A 22,073-nucleotide genomic window follows, 5' to 3' on the forward strand; every position below is an offset into this window, starting at 1 on the left:
TGTGGACTTCAGGCTTGTGCAGTCCAGAATGTGAAACTGCAGTTTAAACTAGGTTTCCCAGACTGATCTGGAGGCAAGCTAGTTTGCACTAGACATGGCTTTCCCAATCTGCGCATCTTGGCAAACTCTAGTTGTTGCAGACTTGAAAGCGAGAAATAGAATTGGAGCGCATGAAGGGAAGAAAGAGCTTGGAAGCCCATCTGTGATAAGAAACCATTGCTTGGTGATGATTCTCAAATGGGCACTGTGATTAAAATTAGGTAGGACAACATAGGGACAGATACTTTGGCTCTGTGGGATAAAGCAGGGTTCTCTACCATCGTTTTTGCTGCTTTTGTCTCACAGTCTTCACCAACAGCATGGCTATTGGCCAGGGATGATGCAGTCCAAAACATCTGGAGAGTACCAGGTTGGGGAAGGATGCTATACTGTAGTGGCTCTGTCTATAGCTGTGTTGTTAATGATGTAATCACACACCTGTTGTAAAGTTGACTGAGAGCCGGTGTTGGACTAGGACTTGGGAGACCAGGGTTCAAATCCCCACTAAGCCATGAAGCTCCTTGGGTGACTCATGGGCCAGTCGCTGCCTCTCAGCCTGACCCACCTCCCAGTATTGCTATGAGGATAAAACCGGGGGGGGGGGGGAGACCCATGTATACCACCTTGAGCTCCTTGGAGGAAAGGTGAGATATAAATCTAATTAATTTTGTCATTCTTATAGTCCACCTTTCTAGCTGAATGGCCTGACAAGGTGGCTTTTTTAAAAAGCAGCATTGCACCTAAAATTTCATCAATAGTTTAAAAACCAATTTAGGTTCTTAAAAACCTAATATATAAGCATAACTAGGAGTAAAGCGCTCTGAGATAAAATGCAGAAGGAAATGCCCACCGTGATGCTCTGCCTATTTCTGACAGGCTGCCTTGCCCCCTGTGAATGTGATCCAAGCAGCATATGGCACCAAATGGGGCCTAGGTTTCTCCTAATAGAGGAGAGGCTGAAACCTCTAGCCAGAAGCTGATTAGCTTTAAGCACCTTCAGTCCCATAGCGTAACCTTTGTCTCTTTCTTCCCCTCACCTTACCAGTGCAGCCTTCAGCCCTTAATAAGGTGGCAATTCAAATTTATGATCAGCACAGCTGTGATGTCCTGGAAATGTACTTGCTGGCAGGGGAGCAGATGCCTTCTTGGAAATGAGGGAGTATAACAGGAGACTCTATGGGTGCTTTTCTTCCCTCTGCGCCCCTCTCTCCCCAGGCAAAAATATTAAAAGGTGGATTTTAGTAGAAGGTTCTTTCTAAGCTACAGGGTGTACGGCTTAGTTGGGTTGGGGATTTCTTTTATTTTCCCTGATGGTGTTTTTGATTTCTTGGGAAGGAGTATGTTAGTGCTTTCTCCTTAAATATTCATACTATTTCCCCCTGGGATTTGTTTCTTGTAATTAGTGAAATTGGAAGGGGCCTGGCATTGTTGGAGTGCATGTGAGAAGCTTGGGTGGAGTTTAGGAATGTAACTGGCCTCCCATGTTATCCCTCCTGCTCCCTAAAATCTGAGGGGAAGGCTCTTTTCTGTGTCCCGATGTGGCTGGGTTCCAAATTGGTCTGGAGGCAAGAGAGGGCCCTTTTCTGTCGCCTCTCCCCAGTTGCAGAGCTCGATCCCATGGGAGGTTTATTTGGCCCTCTGCTTTTAGCTTCTCCTTCCAGTTGCACTTTTTGATCTTTTAATTCCTGTGTCAGGTTTGGGTGCTAACTAGAGACTTCTATACCCCAGTGTAGGGGTTTCTGGCCCCTAAAGGATGCCTTGCAAACAAACCCTCCCTACTTTGACTATCTTCCCAGTTGATTGGCAATTGTGGCATGGAGGGCTCTATCTGGATGTCTGGAGCCACACAGCATGGTGGGTTTCAGAGAGACTTCCCCAGAATTCAGCCAGAGAGGGAATTTCAGATTGCAGCCCTGTTTGAGAAAAGGCTTCGCGTTTCTCTTTTTTATCTGGCAGATTGTACTCAAATTGTCTCCTCTGTAACATTTCTAATCCCCACCCCACTGTGCATAATCAGGTGTGCCTTCCCTTGATATGAATATCTGAAATACTGTGGTAATGTTTCTATATTTAAGGTCTTCAGAATCTTAAAACTCAGATTTTTAAGGACCAGTGTTGGATAGTGCGTGAATTTTTGTGCTGCCGCCGTGTTTTACTTTGAGGCCCGTAATACTAAAACAAGTTTTTCCTAAAGCGTAAATGCTGCATTAGCTACGCCTGAGCTCCCAGGTCCACAATGTTTTATGTGTCATGTTATGCGTATTAACTGTACCCCCACCCAGCCTTGTGATCAGTTTTTCTCTCTTCCCAAATAGGCCTACTATTGCTTTGTTGCTCCCATAGAAATGTAGACAAGTCGATCTGTGGCTCCGATAGCAAGCAAACATTTCACCAACAGCAGTATCATCTTACCTGCTTTGTTTCTCTCTAGATGCTGCTCACTGTGCAGTTTGACTGCTGCATTTGCAGGATGATGGTCTCGCTAAGGTTACATTTTGGTCCTTATCTGAGAGTAAATGTGGAGCAGGGGGGCAGCGGAAATAATATAATGGGAGTACAATTTGCTCCACAAAAGGGTTCCCACCTCTGCTCTGCTCTCCCCCTTCTCTCCAGCGTGGAAATCTCTCCTGTACCCTCCCATAAAGCAAATTTAATATGGCACCAAACAGCTGGCTGGCTTGGAAACTGAAAAGTTTCCTTTCCAAGAGAAAGGGAGGGAGATAATTGAACGCTTTGATTTGTTTCATGGTTTGTTTGCCCTTTCATTCCTTTCCCGAGGTGCTGTTTGTTGAGGAATGTCTCCAATTGCCAGGGAGATGGTGGGGTGTCTAATACTTTCCCGCCAGCACTCCTTTCAGCCAGAGCCGAGGACCATGGCAAGCCTGCGACATGCATTTTTAATGCAGAACTCTATACCCCGGCCCTTGCAGCACGGCGGCGCGGCCCTCTCTGGAGCTTTCAGATTTAACGCTCCACTGAACAAAGCACAGGCTCAGGGCAGTCGGCATCAGCTGGCATTAACCCCTGCGCGGACCAGTTAATTTCCCCACAGAGCCAGCCAGGGAGACGGCGAAAGGCTTTTGTTCCGTTTATTTGACTATTTCCAACATTGCAACGGTGCCTTCAGATACAGATTTATTGTTGGTCTCGTTTGCTGATCCCGATTGCTGCAATCTATCAGCATGTAGGCCCCTTCCTTACTTGTGGCTAACTCTTCGCAACAGCCTGCATAGATCCCTCTCCTCTCCTCTTGAAGAAGCATGGGGATTATGTGGAGTTGAACACATGTAGCTTCCTTGTACCAAATCAGAGCATTCGCCCACCTAACCCCAGGCTGTCCACTTGTACTGGCAGCAACCTGCCAAGGTCTCAGTTCTTTTGCAGCCATATTGCGTGATGATTCCTGGGTTCAGACCTGGGGACGGTTCTCCAATGAGTTATATGTAGCCTCTTCTGTGGTGCCATGTAGGCTGGCATGGAACTGATATTCTTATAGTCTCGTGACCTTCTTCTGACTGTACGGGAAAGTTTTCTGGTGGATCAATAAATGATAAGAAATGGTTGAATAACATCTGCTTAGGGTTTCTCCCCCACTCCCGCTTTCTGTCTTTGCTGCTGTTCATGCATCAGTCTGTTTGGCAATGTTCAAGAACGTCTAGATCAGGGTTTCTCAAACTTGGGTCTCCAGCTGTTTTTGGACTACAACTACTATCATCCCTAGGAATGGAAGGTATTCCAAGTCAGGTGTGATTCCCAAGGAGACTTCAGCACCTCTTAATTTGAGAAATCAACCCCTGGTGTTCAGAACCCACCATCTCCCACCCGGTCCCATTACACATTGCAGATAGATTCATGCCGTTGAAAACTTTCCTAGCCACAAACTTCACTCTGGGAGACACTCCCGTTTTTTTAAATATTTATATTTTATTAAGGTGATTTCAGTTAAAAGAAATAAAGTGATCCAGGGGGGAGGGAAGGAGAGGGAGAAAAACCTCAAAGATACATATAAAAGGAAAAATATGCAAAGAAAAGAAGAAGCAATATACAATATTCCCATACATTCTTGTATAAATTGGTATAGTGTTATTGTCCTGGTGCTTATGTAAATGTTAATCGCCTACTACACTTTATATAAACTCATTCCAAATGCTATCATATTTATCCATACAGCGTCTGTGCCTGTAAGCAGTCCGTTCATAAATTGCCAGTCCATTGATTGAAGGGTATCATATTTTTATTTTTCCAATTAATAATAATAATAATACCTTTATTGTCATTGTACAACCTGTGTACAATGAAATTAAACAAGCACCCCCCCTCCCGCAAACACTCAATCTCTTACCAAACAACACACCACCTCGCAAGTCAATTTCACTATGTTATTTTTCATTCAACAGCCTAACAACCCATGGATAGAAGCTATTTTTTAGCCTGTTGGTACGGCTGAGTATACTTCTATATCTCCTACCGAAGGGTAGAAGATTAAAGAGGCGATGGCTGGGGTGTGAGTAATCCCTGAGAATTTTTCTTGCTCTCCTAAGGCAACGATCCCTTGCGATGTCATCTAACGGACTCAAGGGACAGCCCATGATATTATTCTAATTCCTCAATATCAATCTCTTGGCCACCATTAGGGTGCAGAAAATCCATTTCCATTGTTCCGTTGATAATTCCCATACTGCAGATACATAGTTCAATAAAATATTCTAGGCTGAAAGCTTTAACTTTTTCTGCACAGTCATAGTTACAGAGTCCAGCACTTTCTCCCAAAACTTGTTAAGAACACTGTACAATCATGTGTTTCAGAGAGATGTTGTCCTTGCCACATCTCCAACACTGAGCTATCTCAACTAATCCTTTTTTATACAACTGTAACTCCAGACTCTGCCATGTGCACCTATCAGCATAGGTCATGAAGGCTCCAGGAATACTGCAAGTTTTCTCCAGAAATAAGCCTGAGTGTTGCCTCTGATGACACTCATAACATTAACGTATTAACAATTGCATTAGAGGGGAGAACTGTACACCTACCATCCATAATGGGAGAAAGAGTCTTGCATGTTTAAAATGTGATAGAGGGAGATGTTAGCTGCAGAGAGTCAGACTGGATACAAAACAGGCAGAGGTGTTAATGGCACTCAGCAAAGGATTTACACTCAAGCAGTGTTTAAAGTGTTTGCCTTGAGCCCTTTTGAATTGCATGCACAACTTGACTTTAAAGTGATACCACAGAAATACATTTACACTTTTTAACAATCGTGGACGGGCTCGCGTTCTTCAGCCAAAAAGTTTGCCCGTTTTCCCTGTGGTATTGGAGAGGAAATATCAGCAGGGCAGAGAAATCTGAACAAAAGGCAAAAGGTTTATCGGGAGGAGAAAGATTTCCCAAAACTCAACTAAGCCCTGTTGGGGTGAGGGACATTTTCTGTAAAAAGAGTTGGCAGGAACTGAGTCCTGCTTCCTGTCCCTGAGAGCAGCTGCTTCCCATTTGGGTCATGGGTTTCTTCCTGACCCAGTGAGAATGGGAATCCATAGTAAGAAAACCCCTTCTTTTTTACTAAATAAAGCCAGTGTCAAGCAGACACTCTTCCATTGAGGGTCAGAACAGATGTGACACAGCAGAACTGTGATCAGCTCTCCCAGTGTTTTTCTAAAACTTTTTTTTTAAGCTGCTGGTGGGGAAAGAGAGGTGGTCTGATTTTGATTGGAGCAATGACATGGTGGGGGGTGAGGGGTACTTAATCTTTTTCTGCTACTCAGTTTCTCCAGCTGAGATCACACACAGCTGTTACTTGCCTCACAGGGTGGGGAGAGATTTGGTATATTTTGTCTTCTCCACTGAAGCCAACTGCAGCATTGAAAGTGGGGGTGCAATTTCAAGTAGGGACAAGGGAAGCATTAAAACACCCAAACCTTTGATCTGATCAGAGTTTGAACTGGGGGATGGATCATACATTGGGACTAGATAATAGGAAGCTTGGATTTTATAGGTCTCTACAGTTAGTGTTCTCTCTCTCTCTCTCTCTCTCTCACACACACACACACACACACACACACACAGTGTCTGACTTTGCCCCACTGCATGCTGGTTTGGCAGCATCCTTTACCTTAGCCTCACCACATATTCTAATACAGAAATGAAAATCAAAGCCGCCTGAGCAGAGCCGAGTGGGATAATGTGTACACCTGTGAAGGGCTAGAACGTCTGGCCCCTGCTTCATAACACTTCACAAGTGACAAGAGATGACTCACCTGGCCAGTTTGTGACTAAGCCCCATAATAGGAGGTCATTGACATGGAGGTTAATGCAGCACCTGGCATCTCAATGCTTACTCTTTCAGACTTGCCTCTTATGGCAAAAGCAGAAGGAAACTGCAGTTGCACTGTAAACTGTGCCTGCATGCTGGTACATCCGTGCCTAAGTACTGCATCAATAGAATCACATTGTTCTCTGGGGCGAAGTAAGCGCTCTTTTTTATTGCTGGAATGGAGCTTGGAGATAACAGAGACTTCATGTTATGGCATCACAATTTGGCCCAATTGCTTTTGAACATTAAAGGTGCTATTATTAAGGGTTTCCTTTAGCACATGCTTGCAGAGCCCTGGAGATGGATATAAGGGAGACCTTTTCTGGCTCTAGAAGTGACTTAGGGGTCCCAATCCTGCCATCAAATTAGCACAAGGGTATCCTTGCTCCTTACAAGTGAGCCATATAATAGTAAACGGTGCTTGGAGGACACACCCGGCTGACCTCCCTTGATTTCGTTGCAAATAGAAGGCTCTATTTTGGTGGTTCTTCTTAGATTCTTTGCAGCCTAGTGGAATACTTTAGTTTTCAGGAAGCACATATCTGGAAAAATGAGGGCCCTTCTAGATCAGATCAAAGGTCCATCTAGCCCAACTTCTTCCTTCCATCAGTGACCACCAAGTGTCATCAATTCATATCAAACAGACTGTGTTTGCACGCAACACCTAAGCTTAGCTCTCTAAGTGACATTTTGCAAGCCATTGGCAGCATGCTTTCAAATCTTAAATTGCAACCTTATAGGCAGTGTTTATTACTGGGGTTCCCCCCCCCCTCAGAGGGTACAAAACCATCCATTACATTGTGACTGCACAGGATTTACTCTCCTGCCGAGTGCTGAAGTGTCCAGCAGGTGCAGCAGAGTTTGACTTAAGCAGTGTCGCAATCCCTAACCAGAATATTCTATAGAACTTCTCGCTGCAACATTCAGCCAAGGGCAGCCTCACTGTTGGTACCAAATGCTCGTTCAACTTACAGATGTCTCTGTTTTCTGCAAATGCTAGCAAGGAAGCAAATCTCTGTTTTCCTCTTTTAGTGGGATGCAGCCTTTTCCTTTACAGAGCTCTGTGCGCTGCAGGTGTATCATGGGCGAGGCTTAAGGAAGGGCTTCCAAAGAGTGACCAGTTCGCAGGTTAACAGGCATTAGATCAGCAGCTTTTTAATTTTGCGTGAAAGGTCTCTGCTTATTACAAGAACGAGGTATGTTATTTCAGCAGGTTTATGGCGAATCATAAAAATAGTAAAGATTCCTCTGGCAGGCCTGATGCTGCTAGGGGCTGCAGCAGACATAATGGAGCTGCAGTTAAGAGAGCAGGGGCCGGAGACAATATTTCATGCCTTCTCCCTACACCCCCTCCCTGGCTCCAGTTGCCTACTGAAGAGTCTCCCTTCATATGAGCTGCCAAAAAGTCAGTTCCCCATGGTTCTCCTTTAAAGACCCATGAATTGATTGCAGCAGCATCTTTTGAGACTAGAACCCACTTCATTGCATGATGGTAACACTCACTGCAACTGAAGAAGAGGCCCCCAGTCCAAGTAAGCTTATGTCATGTCAGTCTCCTTGAAATGAATGCAGTCCATATATGGACAGAAGGAACACCCCCCCCCCCCGATATAACAGTTTTCACACACAGGGCAGACTAAAAATAATAGTTTGAGTTCCTCACTTGAAGCTTTATAAATTTATATATTGTACCATGACGCATGGAAATCATTAATTATGTACCGGTTGACTAGGGGATTATTATTGTAACTGAAATGTAACTGACATTACTTAAGATTATGGAACACAGTGATATAAGATCGGAAATGCACCCAAACCATCATGCAGGGAGCCACTTTAACTAAAATGTATTAATTGGAAGATGATTGGCACTATGATAATTGTATAATTTGGGAATGAATCGATATTGTTATAATTTGGCTATTATTGGGAGTATATTGGAATAGAGAGAGAGAAAAAAAAGAATGCAGTTTTCATTGCCTGATTCAGGGGACTTCCTAGATTCAAAACTCCTTTCATTCCATCAGCAATAGTACTGCAATGTTTAATCAGTTAGGGAATAGTCTACTTTTTAAAACACTGAACAACTAAAAAATATTACCTTGAATAACTGGGTAATAGACTTTTAAAAAGCAAATATTATTTGTAATTCAAGTATTTACAAGAATTATAGGTGGTAAGCACCATCTGTAAAGAGAGTTTACCCCCTTCTCTCACACACACAAATGAAGGTATTTCTTCTAAAACACTGTCTGCTAAATCTCATGTGTACATCACCTAAGCACAAGGTAAATAAGAGTTTTGTTTCAGAACTATTGTTTGCTCATAGGAAACTAAAACTCATCCTATTAATTTACTCTTTAATTGAGTGGTCACCCTAGTTAGCATAATATCGCCTAGGTCCTTTGGCCTAAACCTGCCTGAGTTTAACTGAGAAGTCCATCAAGGCAACACATAGGTACATTCCAATGTAACTCATTTTAAGCTGAATTTTGGACTGCCCTCTATATGAGAAGAACTCCTGAATCTTCTTACTTGGTTTAGAATTGCTTCATTTGTTACATGATCAAAGGCTTCTGACATGTATATGGCAGGCACAAAATGAATTGCGAAACACAGGGCTTAATTCTCTGAGCCATAATTTGGAGGTGCTTGTTGTTGGTTATTGTGATTCTTTCCCTGCTGAAAATGAGAGCCTTGAACAACAGCTTTTGATAATTCTTTAGATCACATTCTTGAATATCACCTGTATTTTTTACTGCTGTCTACGTGCTGTTTTATTGAACATGGAAAATTAACACACTGCTGGGCTGCCCAAGGCCAAACTGAGGGTCATTCTCTCTATATATTTTTCCTGACTCACTCTGTGTTGAAAGTAAGGAGAAGGGGATTTGCTGTTTGTGGACCAGCAGTATTAAAACAGCAGTGTCAGGAGTGGAGAAGAGAACCTACTGAAAATGAAGTTGTAGATTTTGGTGAAAATCAGCTCTCATTTTTGTTGCCTTGTTGCATTCTAAAATATAATGGGGGCCTGAGAGGAGGAATACTGGATCACAGCTTGCTAGTTTGTTTTTCATCTTGGCAGGAATGGTTTTCAATTTATTTGCTTTTGTCACCCCGTGAGAATTGAGTGTACCCAACTGTACACTTCAGTAGTGGTGGACAAGATAATTTTTAGTGAAACCTGTCCATGTCCTTCCTTCTCTGGGATATTTTGACAGCCAATTCTGTAGAGCAAGGTTGGCCAGCATTTGTTCTCAAGGGCCATTCAGTTCTCCAGATAGTGATCCAAAGGTCAGAAGTGTAGTTTGGTTGTTGCACGATCAGGCTTTGCATTAAATCTGGTGCCACCTGGCAGTGAGGGCTTCACGATTATGGAACACTGTGTGCTGGAGCAAAAGAGGGAATATTGCATACAAAATCCCAAGGTAGTGTAACATGGAAGTCCTCTCACACATCACTTCAAGATGGCATTCCACAGTTTGGGGGTTTGCATTATTCCTCTGGACTGTCAGTTGGTTCCCCTTTTCTGCTGGAGTGTATAAAGCCATTCAAGGGATGGATGGATAGGTAGGTAGGTAGGTAGATAGATTTTCTATTATTTTATGTAAGGTTAACCCTGTCTCAAAGGGCGTTGCACATAGGTTACCTACAGTAATTGTTTTCACCTGTTACCACCTTGTCCAAGTTGACAACATTTTATGACAATGTATTCAGAATGCAAATGAATGAAAGTGAACTGCAAGTGCCTAGCAAAATATATAAACATGTTCATTCCCATTTTTACACACTGGATTTGTTTGAAGAATGTGTACAGTGGTACCTTGGGTTACAAACGCTTCAGGTTACAAACTCCGCTAACCCAGAAATAGTACCTCGGGTTAAGAACTTTGTTTCAGGATGAGAACAGAAATCGCGCAGCGGCGGCAGCAGGAGGCCCCATTAGCTAAAGTGGTAACTCAGGTTAAGAACAGTTTCAGGTTAAGAACGGACCTCCAGAACGAATTAAGTTCTTAACCCAAGGTACCACTGTATTCTTTTAAGGTATCTTTAAAAACATGATTGACTTGGTTTTCCCTTTGCAACGGTGCCAAGAGGCAAAAAGTTTACATGTTGGATAGTGTTCATCCATTTTGTTGTCTTAATATTCCTGGGAAGAAAGAACTTGACTTAGTGTGGGACTTTATCATTACGATTTCTTGAACAGTAGCTTCTTAAGCCACACTTGAACATAATCCTAATGCACCGCTCCTGTAAAGTCTCTCAAACACCAAAAATTGTAGTTCTCCAATTCCTTCATTCTAAAGAAACGCCACCCCTGCTAAACACACACAAAAATACACTCATTCTCTCTTTCCCCCTCTCTGCACACACACACTCTTCACAGAGTGAACAAGAGAATATCCCCACCCCCTTTGTTAAGGTCCTAAGTTTATGGTTTACTTTGTAACGTAGCTGGCTCTTGAAGGACACAGTTGCACAGAATTTTTGGAGCAGCCTAATAGCTTCCTGTCTGTTCCTTAATTATTTAAGGTTTATTGAAGGTTTTCCATAAAAGTCCAGCCGATAAATCTGTACCAGTTGGACATAAAAAGTTTCTCTTTCCAGTTTAACTCTTCCACCAGCCCCCATTAATAGCAAAGGAGAGAAAGTCAAATTGAAACAAGAGAAATGAACTCTCCTTCACCTAAAAGATCTGCTATGGATATCTACTTTGCTTAACAATTTTGAGAAGCTATGCAGTTGGACATCAGAGATGCTCATGTGAACCTTAATTTGTTCACCAGAGCTCATAATAATCTTAAAAAATGATTGGGTGTAAATTATTGTTATTATTAATATTAACAAAACAACACCCCCCAAGATTTGCTCAAACAGAAAAATGTTTTAACATTATCAACATAACAAAACAGATTGTTTCATTAGCATAGCTCCTATTATAAAACACTGGAATTAACTTTAAAAAGTGTAGTATTATTACTTTTAGCAAGGTTAGGTAAAATGCAAAGCATTCATAGAACTCGCTGTAGACTCTGGCTTTTATCCCGGAATGGCAGGGTCAACCTCCATGTACTTTTTTATTTATTGGATGTAAACCAGAAACAAAACAAAGTAACAGTAGCTATTAAAATGTGAGACTTTTTAGAAGGAGTTTTGCAAAATGGCTCATACTCTGATCATCACCATCCTTGTGATTCATTGAATATTTAAGCTGGATCAAATAATTGATTGTCTTACGTGCCAGCCCTTCATTTAAGAGCTTGCTTGTGCCCTCTGGAATTTTCTCCCTCCCTCCTTTTGTATTCTTTAGACTCCTCTATGGTACGGTATCAGAAACTGCCTCCGAACCTCCAAAATCAGCTTACTGCGCAGCTGGCAGGGCTGGCCTGCCCATGAGGTGGCAGGCTCCAGACAGTGGGCAGGTGTGGCAGATCTGCTTCCTGCACTTGTAAGCCACTTCCTCCTCTGCTGTGAGCCCCACCCACCCTGTTCTTGGGCAGCAGTGGGCAAGCAGTGACAGGCAGGCATGCGGGGGGGGGGGCATTTCCCGCAAAATCTCCTGGGCGGCCCTAGCTGCCGGTCTGAGAAAGGAACATCTTGAGCCTCCTTGGGAGACCGGAACTAGCTATTGCACCCCAATCTTCTCTATCCCTTCCACTATTTTCTTTGCCATTGTTAAGTCAGGGATGCAATGCCGTTCTTTTACTTAAGTGAATTGTACAGTTCCCCAATATCAATAGGGGGAACTGTAGGGGTTTTTTTATTATTTGCAAGAGGTTGTAATAAAAAATTTAGCAGCGCATTTTAACGAGCCCTTGTGGCTTCATATTAACAGTTACTCAGTGCAATAAAAAGAAGAAAACAGCAACGGGGAAAATGTTACTTTTTTCCTCCTGCCAAAAAACGTTACCCTGTCCAGCTAATAAAACAGAAACGTTTGCCTCCGCAGTAAATTTCAAATATATATTCTCTGTGGGTTTTTGGTCCTCCCGCATGTGAAAAAGGAAGGTACAACAAGCCTTTCACGCCTAGGAAGTGCCACAAGCAGAACTGGCAGGTGACCAACATGTTGCATATGTTAAGTGAACTCTTTGTATGTAGGCTGGCAGTAAGTTCTGGACAGAGAAGATTCTGCCTAATAGAACTCCCTGGCTCAAGGTGTGTGATGTTTGATACTTTAGATTATGTTGGAATAGGATTAAGAAGATCTCTGCAGATTGGACCAAAATTCTATCTAGTCCAGCATCTTCATTCCACCAGCACCTAAGCTTATGCCTTCAAGATGCCCATAAACTGAAGGCAATAGCCCACTGCTGCTATTGTTCCCTAGAAAATGGTACCCCAACTCATGTTGTTGTTGTTGTTGATGATGGCCTCTAAACATGGAGAGACTATTTCACCATCATGACTAATAGCTATTGATAGACCGATATTCTTCCCCGTGTATTTATCACTAAATTGTCTTGTGTAGCATCTCAGCCCATGACCATCACTACATCACAATGAATTCTGCATTACACACATTCGTAACTGGCAGTCAATGGTTACAAGACAAGATCCCTAAATGGAACATCCGTGTTCAGAGCCAGCGTGCCTCAATACTTGGCTGCTGGGAGCAAATAGTAATGGATGGCAATTACCTTTATTCACTTTTGTGGAATTGGGAATTCTGGGCTAGTTCTGTCTGGGTAGTCTTTTGTAAAGTTCTTCTGGAAGTGTGTGTTAGCAGAAGACTTCAGTAGTGCTTTTGCTGTGTTCAGTACTGGAAATGAAACAAGGTCCAGAGATGGTTCAGATGGTTGCTTTTCTGTAGGCTCAACGGTTCAGCACCGTTTGAAAAGCTGTTACCATGCACCAATAAATTAGAGGTTTGTTGTTGGTTTAAATGCTTTAATTAAAATATTTATCACCTGCCTGAGTTCTTGAGTTAGAAGCTGCAAGCCCAACACAAAGTTTATAGCGTGAAAAGTCATTCCTCCCCTCAATTCCTCATCGAATTTCTGAGCAACTTTAAATAGGATTAGGATGTCTTTGTAGTGCAGTTTACTCTAGGACCTACCATTTAAAAAGTGCTGTAGAATTAGCAGAGATATACATTTCCATGAACTATGTAGCCACAGAGAAACCCTTCCCACCACCATGAAGAAATGTGAAATTTTGAATGCGTGTGTGCACACACAACCTGTACAACCATTTATATATTTGATTGACTATGGCTATCTATACCAAATTTGGGAATATTAAGTCAGTCACATAGAAGAGATGGAATCAAGAAGATACTTATGCTGTTACGGACACCAGACATTTATGGAGTCACATTAAGAGTATATTAAGGGTGTTGCACATAATTGGCTTTGTCTTTTTGATGTAGCCTCATTGCCCACTTTTGGGGGCAGGGGGATAACATAACCAGCCATGCCACAGTATATAAATTAGCACATAATCAAGAGTCACTCTTGCAGTTTTGAAGAGGCGACAAGAATACATTCTCCCCCATAGACTCACATTTGAAAGAGTAGTTTCTGAATGGGAGTTCCCAGTGTACTGTTTTATGTTCAAGTCTGCTTGGCCCATCTGATCACATGGTAGCAACTTGAAAACCCTTCCATACCATTCATGGTGTTACCATGCTACAAGGAACCAGCATGTCAAAATTCATGTTCTACATTGAGACGGGGTTTATTAAGGGTCTGAAACTGGAGAAAGTTTTATCTGTTAATATTCCATTGAAAACGGTGATGAGGTAGGATGATCAGGGGTATGGAGTGACTACCCTAAAAATCAGTTTGAAATCAGTGTGTTTGTACTTAACCCTGCTGTGTTACAAATATATTGCAGAGATGTAGCATACTGGGGGGGGGGGGGGGAGAGAAAAAATCAAACACTGGAGTGCAAAGCTACCCACAGCTGACCGGTAATTTGACTTGATCATTGATTAATGTATCCTATTTCTTGTTTTCTTCCAGGTCTGATGAAATTGAGATTATCATGACAGACCTTGAAAGGGCAAATCAGGTAAGGTTTTTTTTTAAGCCAGTATTGTCGGTTGGATTGTAAAGACAGCCTTGAAGTGTCATGCTTATCAGAGTTGTAGCACTGCAACTCCCATCAGCCTCAGCCTGCATGACCAAGGGCTAGGGATGATGGGAATTGTAGTCCTACAACATCTGGAGAACCCCCACCCATTCCACTTTACTATTTTGTCTGATTCAAAGCCTAGCAAGCAGAGTTTCACTTGCCTTGCACACATTCTGGTGAACATTTTGTTGTCTTAGCCAAACCTATGACACAACACTAATGTGAGGATGAAATGTGCCACTGTGGTTTCCTTGGAGGAAAAGGAGAAATGTATTTGGCAGTAGTTCCTTAGGAGGAGGGGCAGGATAAAAATATAACATGGGATTTAATTTTGTGTGTGTGTTTGTTCTTAATAACTATTGTTTCATTGTTCATATTGTATTTTAATTGTAGCATCTGTTTTATGAGCTGCCTATTGTACAATTGTTATGGGGCACCTATATAACTACAGTTATGCTGGATGATCAATGTTTTCATTGACTAAAACAGGAATAGCCCTCCAAATCGTGTGCTACTTCTCATGTCATCCTGGCTGGGGCTGGTGCAGCTTGGACTCCAAATATCTCTAGAGCAGTGCATTGGCTTCCCCTGAATTAAACATCTTTCCCTAGCTTGCAAGCTTCACCCTGTCTGTGTGGGCAGGAGAGAGAAATAGCGATGGAGAAAAGAGGCTTGTCAAAAAAACATTGTGCTTGTTTCAGGCAAAGCAGGCCGAGGATCTCTTAATTCAGCATTTACTCGTGAGAATTATTCCCATGAGGAATCTTGCAGCACAGCCTGCTTTGGCTGGGAGTATAGAAGGCAATTGAATCAAAGGGTTCCATTTCCACTTGCATTCATCCAGCCTGGGAAATTCAGTGGGCCGCAGCATTTGTGTCAGCAGGGGATTCCTTGCTCCTAGCGTTAAATTGCTGTCATAATCGCTCAATTATTTCTTCCTTGTACTGTTTAAAATAAAAATCCATCACATTCTGAGGCTCTCCCTCCCCCCATCGTTTATTAGGTTGAGTGTTTAGGAAAATCAATTATACTCAGTCGGGCATGAATTGATGAATGTTCGTGCAATAATTGCCAGTTGTTAAATCAAATGTACATTCTCTTCTCCCCTACACCCTGTGGCCCCCCTCCCCCAAAAATATTTTTTACAAAAATATATATATACAGTATATATATACCCTTTTCATTTCTTTCAGAGAGCAGAGGTAGCTCAAAGAGAAGCCGAATCCCTGAGGGAGCAGCTCTCATCCGCTAACAAATCTCTCCAGCTAGCTACCCAGATCCAGAAAGCACCCGATGTGGTAAGAGGCAGTATATGTACACTGGGTTTTGCCCTTTTCTGAAACACCTCCAGCTCAGCTTCTTGCACTTTGCTGCCAGGCAGAGCTGAGGTTTTCAGCAGCCGCCAGAATTGTGTTTCTTGGGAATCACCTTTCCCTTGCGATGCCTTCAAGTACAGCTGCTTGTTGTGCCGGGTTTGGAGCAGGGACATTGATGGGAGGATGGGGGGGCTTAGCAACCTTGCCTTTTTCATAGGGGAGCTGTAAGGTCGGGATTGCTCATTTGGAGCTTTGCTTTGTCTAGCCTGTAGATTTCAAAGCGGGAATAAACCAGGAACTGTGCCTGAACCAGGGACTGAAGACCATGAAGTTCTTTTAGTGCAACGTCTATCAGAATTATTTGCATTGTCGCAATGTGCTAGATGGTGTGTAAAGACGCGGCATGTTGCTTTTCTAGTCAGCTCTTCACTTTCTGTAGTTGTGAAAATTCATGCAATAGCTGAATCTGCATGGTTGTATTTATTTATTTTTGAAAATTAAGTTTCTAGACCACGCCAACCTTAAACTTTGGGCAGATACAGGTGAAGATGGTTCTTAAGGTATCTTGGTCCCAGGATGTTTGGAGCTTTAAAAATCATTGCCAGTTCTTAAATCAAGCCCGGAAACAAATAGATAGCCGACAGAAATGGAAATATATTTCATTTTCCCAAGTTCTGGTCAATGATTTTAGATCAGTAGAAGTTTTCAGACTTGCTTCAAGGGCAGCCCCATGTAGAGAACATGACAGTAATCTGACCTATTAAGTTGGAAATATTTTTGTCACCCCTTTCAACAGACATGTTTTCATGCCTTTCAGAAGCAACCAAAGTTAAACGGGGGGTGTGTGTGTGGATAGACTTTTCTGGGTTGCCTGTCTCTGATACCTGCCCTTTAATCTCTTGCCTCTGCCATCATTTCTGGATGAACTACAGGTGTTTTTAGGCCTGCTGTTTTGCCAGGGTGTGATTTCTCTCTATCTCTCTACCCCTTTCTCACTTCATCCCCCCCCCCCTTGTCTTTTAGGAGCAGGCCATCGAGGTGCTGACAAGATCCAGCTTGGAAGTAGAACTGGCTGCAAAAGAGCGTGAAATCGCTCAGCTGGTAGAAGATGTGCAGAGACTCCAAGGCAGCCTCACCAAGCTCCGGGAAAACTCCACCAGCCAGATCTCTCAGCTTGAGCAGCAGCTGACCGCCAAGAACAGCACACTCAAAGTAAGGTCCCCCAGGGCTCTCTGCTCCATCTTTCTTTTGGGGTGGGACCAGAGGCACAGACAAGTTGCATCAGTCTAAGAGCCCTGGTGGATCAGCCCAAAAGCCTATCTCCTATTTCCCAAGGTGGCCAATCAGATGCCTGTGGGAAGACAGTAGCCCTCTCCTACTTCTGGTTCACAGAGACATGGCACCTCTGATCCCATAGGTAGTATGTGGGCATCGTGACTGGTGGTCAATGTATGCCTGTGGTGCTGTTGTAAGGGGCATTCTTTTCCCCCAGTGCTGTGTTACCAAGCTCCTTCCGGCCCTGCAATGTGTTTGTTTTTAACTTTTAACATCCTCCAACACAAATGACAATTTCTCAGTGAACTTGCCACAGTGATTCCTACTTACTCATGTTCAAAATTCAGATCCATTCTGTTGTAAGTCTGGCTGAAGCAAGAGAAAACAACATTTGGCATAAGAAGGAGCAAGCCTTTGTTTCTATTACGTTTATATTCCGCCTCTCCTCCAGTGAGCTCAAGGCAGCACACACAGTTCTTGGTTCTCCCTCTTCCCATTATATCCTCACAACAACCCCATTGACATAGGATAGGTTGAGAGATAACGAGTGGCCAAAGTCACCCAGGAGGCTTCATGGCTTAGTAGGGATTTGAATCTTGATGTCCCCCAGTCCTTGTCCACAACTGTTAAGCACTTCACCGCACCAGTTCATATGGATTCCATTCTCTCCCCTGTCCAGGAATTTGGGTGAAGCCCACAGGTTTGTATTCTGAGCATCACTGCTTTGCTCAGCAAACAAGTGTTGCCAGCTCTCAGGGTGCTCACTCTGGCCTCCTTGTCTCACCATCGCTGAACGGGAAGCAAAGCAAAAGTTACGGGTGGTGGTGTGCATTACGAAGCCCGTCTTTATGATTTGAAACTGGCCCTGTTATGATAATTGTGGTTGTTGCTTCTGAAAATGTCTGCAAACACAACACATGCTGCACCCCTGAGCTGTGGGTCCTGCCAGAGAGAACTGCCTTACAATGAATCAAACCACTGATCTTTCTCACCCAATGTTGTCAACCCTGACTGGTAGTGGCACAGGATGGCAGGGGAGGGAGGGAGAAACTGAGCCTTTCCTGTCTGTGTATCTTTGGTTGTGCACTGTTAACATGGCTGTCCTGGTTCAGTAGCAAGAATCAAAACCGGTACATTTATCTTGGGGAAAAGGGTTAAGAAGAAAGGGATGCAGCTTTCTGTTTTGAATGCAGGCCCTCTGAAAATATTATATAATCATTTAATAAAGGCCTTAAGGGTAGGACCTGGAAGAGGAACCGTTTTTGCTTCTTGGCTGCTTTTTCTTGTTCATTCTTTGTACCCAGTGAGTAGGTTAATAAACTTAGATTGGCTTCTTGATAAGATGCCTTTTCCTGAGCTACTGCATGGGAGTCTCCCCCCACCAACTCCACTCCTGTTAGTGCATCATTTTGCAAGCTCCCAGAGGGTGTATTTTTAGACCTTGCGTGACATTAGAAACATGCCTTTTATTTTGTCTGAAAACGAACCAAGTCAATAGTTGGAGCCAGATATTAGTTCCTCCAGATTGTCTCACAGCTTGAACCTTTTGTTCTGCTTTGCATTTTGCTGGGTTCTTCCAGACAATTGCTATGCTAATTTCTTCCCACAACTGTTGCAAAGAGATGGGGGGCACTTGGCTCCTAAATGGCCTGATCACATCAGACTGTAGGTATCTCTTCTTTCTGCCTTGGTGGGCATCATTTTTGCTGGCTCAAGAGGAAGGTCATTCCTCTCATAGGGATAACACATCCCACAGGTGATGATAGGCAGGGTCCCAAACCTTCTGCCTCCTCTCCAGAGAATGGGGCCATCCCACCCACCAATCTGATCCTGTCTGTCGTTTTTGTTGGGTCTGACTTGTCAGGTTGAAGAATTTTAATCTAATCAAAATAATGCTGCACTTTTTCTTTTAAGCAACTGGAAGAAAAATTGAAGGTGCAAGCTGACTATGACGAGGTTAAGAAAGAATTGAAGTAAGTATATATATGTGTGTATATAGTTGAAATCAGCAATACGTTTTTTTCTGGGTGGAAAAAATACAGTGATTTCAAGCTAAGAACCAACTCGCTAAAACTGAGAGAAGAATACATCTCATGCATGTTGGTTGTGGACATGTTTGTGGCTTCAAACATGTTGCTTCACTACCACCCAAAAAATCTAGGAGCTGTGAGTGCCCTGAACTTTGTCCAAGGTCTTTAATTCCTTTGTGGATTAATGGTTTTCATAAGAGAAATCCTATTGAATCAGACCAAAGATATAGTTAGTTCAGCATCCTGTTTACTGCAATTCATGCACAGAAATTTAAATAAATGCAGCTTTCCCCACACCTTTATCTCTTTTCCGGAAATCATTTACCTCCTCAAAAGCTTGTAAGTCAAGTGAGCCTCCTTGATGCTTATCCACCAACCCAAGAACATGTCCCAAGGCTAGGGATGAACAGATCAGTCTCTTTCCAGTCCAGTCCACTGTCCCATTTCCTCATCATTCTGTGATTGTTTTTTAAAGACCTACAGATATTCACATTTTAAAAGTATTTTTCCTCACAAAATATGCAAATTACTGTTTGTTTTTGAAACGACTCTGGAGCACTTCCAATTGCGTGTTAGTTTGGGAAGTTTGCTTACACACTGCAGAGACTACCACGTGTCCCAGAGGGGTGTCTAGTTTGTACTGGAAACCGGGCTTCTAGTGTTACCGCTCCAGCCCTCTGGAATTAGTAACCAGCTGAAATTAAGCAGGTGCCCAGCGCCTTCTGAAGGCATTTTTGTGTAAGAACTCTTTCCCTGGGGTGTGACCCATTCATTTACAGATTGTTATTTATAGCTGTAGAAATTGTTTTGTTGTTTTTAGGGTTTGTAAGAATGCTTTTATTGTTTGTCGGACTTGTATTTTGTCTCATTTTTGCCTTCTTGTACAACGTTTCAAAGGCTTCGGGCAGTGAATCAGTTCATAAATTTGTAAAATAATAATAATGATAAATATGCAAACTAAATGGAGAGTTTTTTTCTGCAGTGGGCAATTTTGAAAACCTTTGCCTAACTGCACAGTTTTGACTTTCCCAGCAGCCTTGACAGGCCAACACACCAGGCTGGCCAATTGAATGGTTTGCTTTTGTTGAGTCACTTATTGAGGACGTGGAGAGTAAAATACAAAGGGAATGTCTTTGTGATTCCCAGGCGCTTCATAGAGCTTAAGAAATACCAAGCAATTCTTGGGTTCTATCACTGTGGAATGCTTGATTATTAAAATGCAAAACAGAGTCTCCTCTGTTTTTTAAGCCTGTGTTGGGTCATGCAAATAATTTGTGCTCGTTTTCCTTGATATGTGAGCTGATAAATTTTGCATGTTTTCATTTTTCGCATTTCATGGGCATTATTATGACCATGATGACGATTCCCTGTTTTTGCTGCTTTGTTATAAGCCTCCCCCCATTTCCCTTCAAGCGTCACACACACATTTATATTGTTTCTGACAGTTTAAAATGTTATATCCTTATTAACCTTTAAATTTATGCTTGAAACGGGCCTGGTGGGACTGCATTGTGCAGTGATTTAGAGGGCATTTGAGAAAATGTTCTTCTCTGATAACTAGTGTGAATAGTTATTCTATATTCATTATCAGATTATATTACTCTCAAGAAAAGTTGTTAAAGTTATCACTTAGGGTGTTCCTGGAGAGCTGAAAATTACAATGTTAATGCTTATTAGAGGAGCTGTTATGAAAGGACAGAAGAGAAAATAACTCTTTATTCTACCACTTTGCAGCATCTTGAAGTCCATGGAGTTTGCACCCTCTGATGGCTCCAGCACACAGGTAACAGGACTGCTTTTGGATTTCTGGGCGAGCAGAGCTGAGGGTGGGGAGGTCACTTCTGAATGCCAACTTGGATTGAGAAACGTTGTGTCTGACACACTAAGAGTCCATGGGGCTTTTTTGGGTAAAGAACTTTGACGTGGAAGATCCGGGTTCAAACCTTGCTCAGTCAGGGAATGAACTGTGTGTGGTCTTGAGCATGCCTGCCAGTTTGCATTTCCAGCACTTAAACCCTCTAACTCTCAAGTTGATGGTGAGAAAAAATGAAATAACAGAACAAGCTAAAGAGAGCCAGCATTGCAAGCGTGTGACACCAGCTCTTTTGTCTTTCAGAGGACAAGTTATACCTTTTTATCTTAGACCAGGGGTTTTAATGAGTGGTTCATGGCTGCTGTTCTTGTTTCACTTGTTCTTTTAACTGCCTGCTCTGTTTTATTAATCTGATGTGCTTGTTATGGTGGCTGCTTTAATTATTCCATTGCTTGCTTTTTAAAATTATTTTTATTTCTATTGTAAACCACTTTTGATGTGATGATAGAGGTGATGAGCTGCTGCCTTATGAAGGAATTATAGTAATTCCTGAGCAAAAGGTCTGTGCGTATTCCTATATTTTAAAGTGAGCTGCAGATAGTGACAGATGATGAAGATGTTCAATAATACAAACATTTAATAGTTCAGAAGGGAGAAAATGAACAGATATGATTTTATTCAGTGTGGAAAATGGGGACCATGACGTAGAGTTGAAAAATCTGGAAGCAAAGTGTCAATAGTCAGTCAACAAAATCTACCAGGGCTGCAAGATGCACACATGCAATTCTCTTCTGTCTCCACAAGTGTGTGAAAATGCAGCTATCGTATCCACTATGTGGGGATATAAACCCAGATCTCCCTGGTCTATGGCCAACGCATTCCTCACTACACCATACTGATTCTTGAAGTGCCTATTGAAGTGGTAACTCGAATCCTAAATTTGCCAGATCCAAATGGAATACATACATTGCTCCTATGGGATATTGAAGCCTTTTCTTCCCTTCCCAGCAGAAGGAAGGAGAGCTGTCTGAGTAGGAGTGGGTAGCCCAGTCTTGCTCTAAATTATCTGCTGTTGTGTTTTTTCCCATCAATTTTGGCTAAATCCCAAGGGGGTTCCACAATGGCTGCTTGAGGAGCTGCCTGTTCAAGTCCAAGCCTCTCCATCACTGGCTGTGGGGGCTAAGCAGCCGTTTCCTGTGTCTTCTGACAAGCC

The 22,073-nt window shown here is 42.7% G+C and overlaps 1 protein-coding gene across 15 annotated transcripts in view; it reads left to right on the forward strand.

The window, feature by feature from the left end:
* The window catches only part of CUX1 (cut like homeobox 1), a 259,810-nt gene that overhangs the window by 144,082 nt on the left and 93,655 nt on the right, over positions 1-22,073 (forward strand). For all 15 annotated transcript variants that reach the window (XM_083714295.1, XM_083714296.1, XM_083714301.1 and 12 more), the window contains exons 9-13: positions 14,315-14,363; positions 15,620-15,724; positions 16,766-16,954; positions 18,932-18,990; positions 20,782-20,830. In XM_083714295.1, coding sequence (XP_083570421.1) covers positions 14,315-14,363; positions 15,620-15,724; positions 16,766-16,954; positions 18,932-18,990; positions 20,782-20,830 — 451 coding nt within the window. The remainder of the gene's footprint in view (positions 1-14,314; positions 14,364-15,619; positions 15,725-16,765; positions 16,955-18,931; positions 18,991-20,781; positions 20,831-22,073) is intronic.

Source organism: Podarcis gaigeae (genome assembly GCF_964106915.1).
Source record: "Podarcis gaigeae genome assembly, chromosome: 15".
In the NCBI taxonomy this organism is placed as follows: Eukaryota; Metazoa; Chordata; class Lepidosauria; order Squamata; family Lacertidae; genus Podarcis; species Podarcis gaigeae.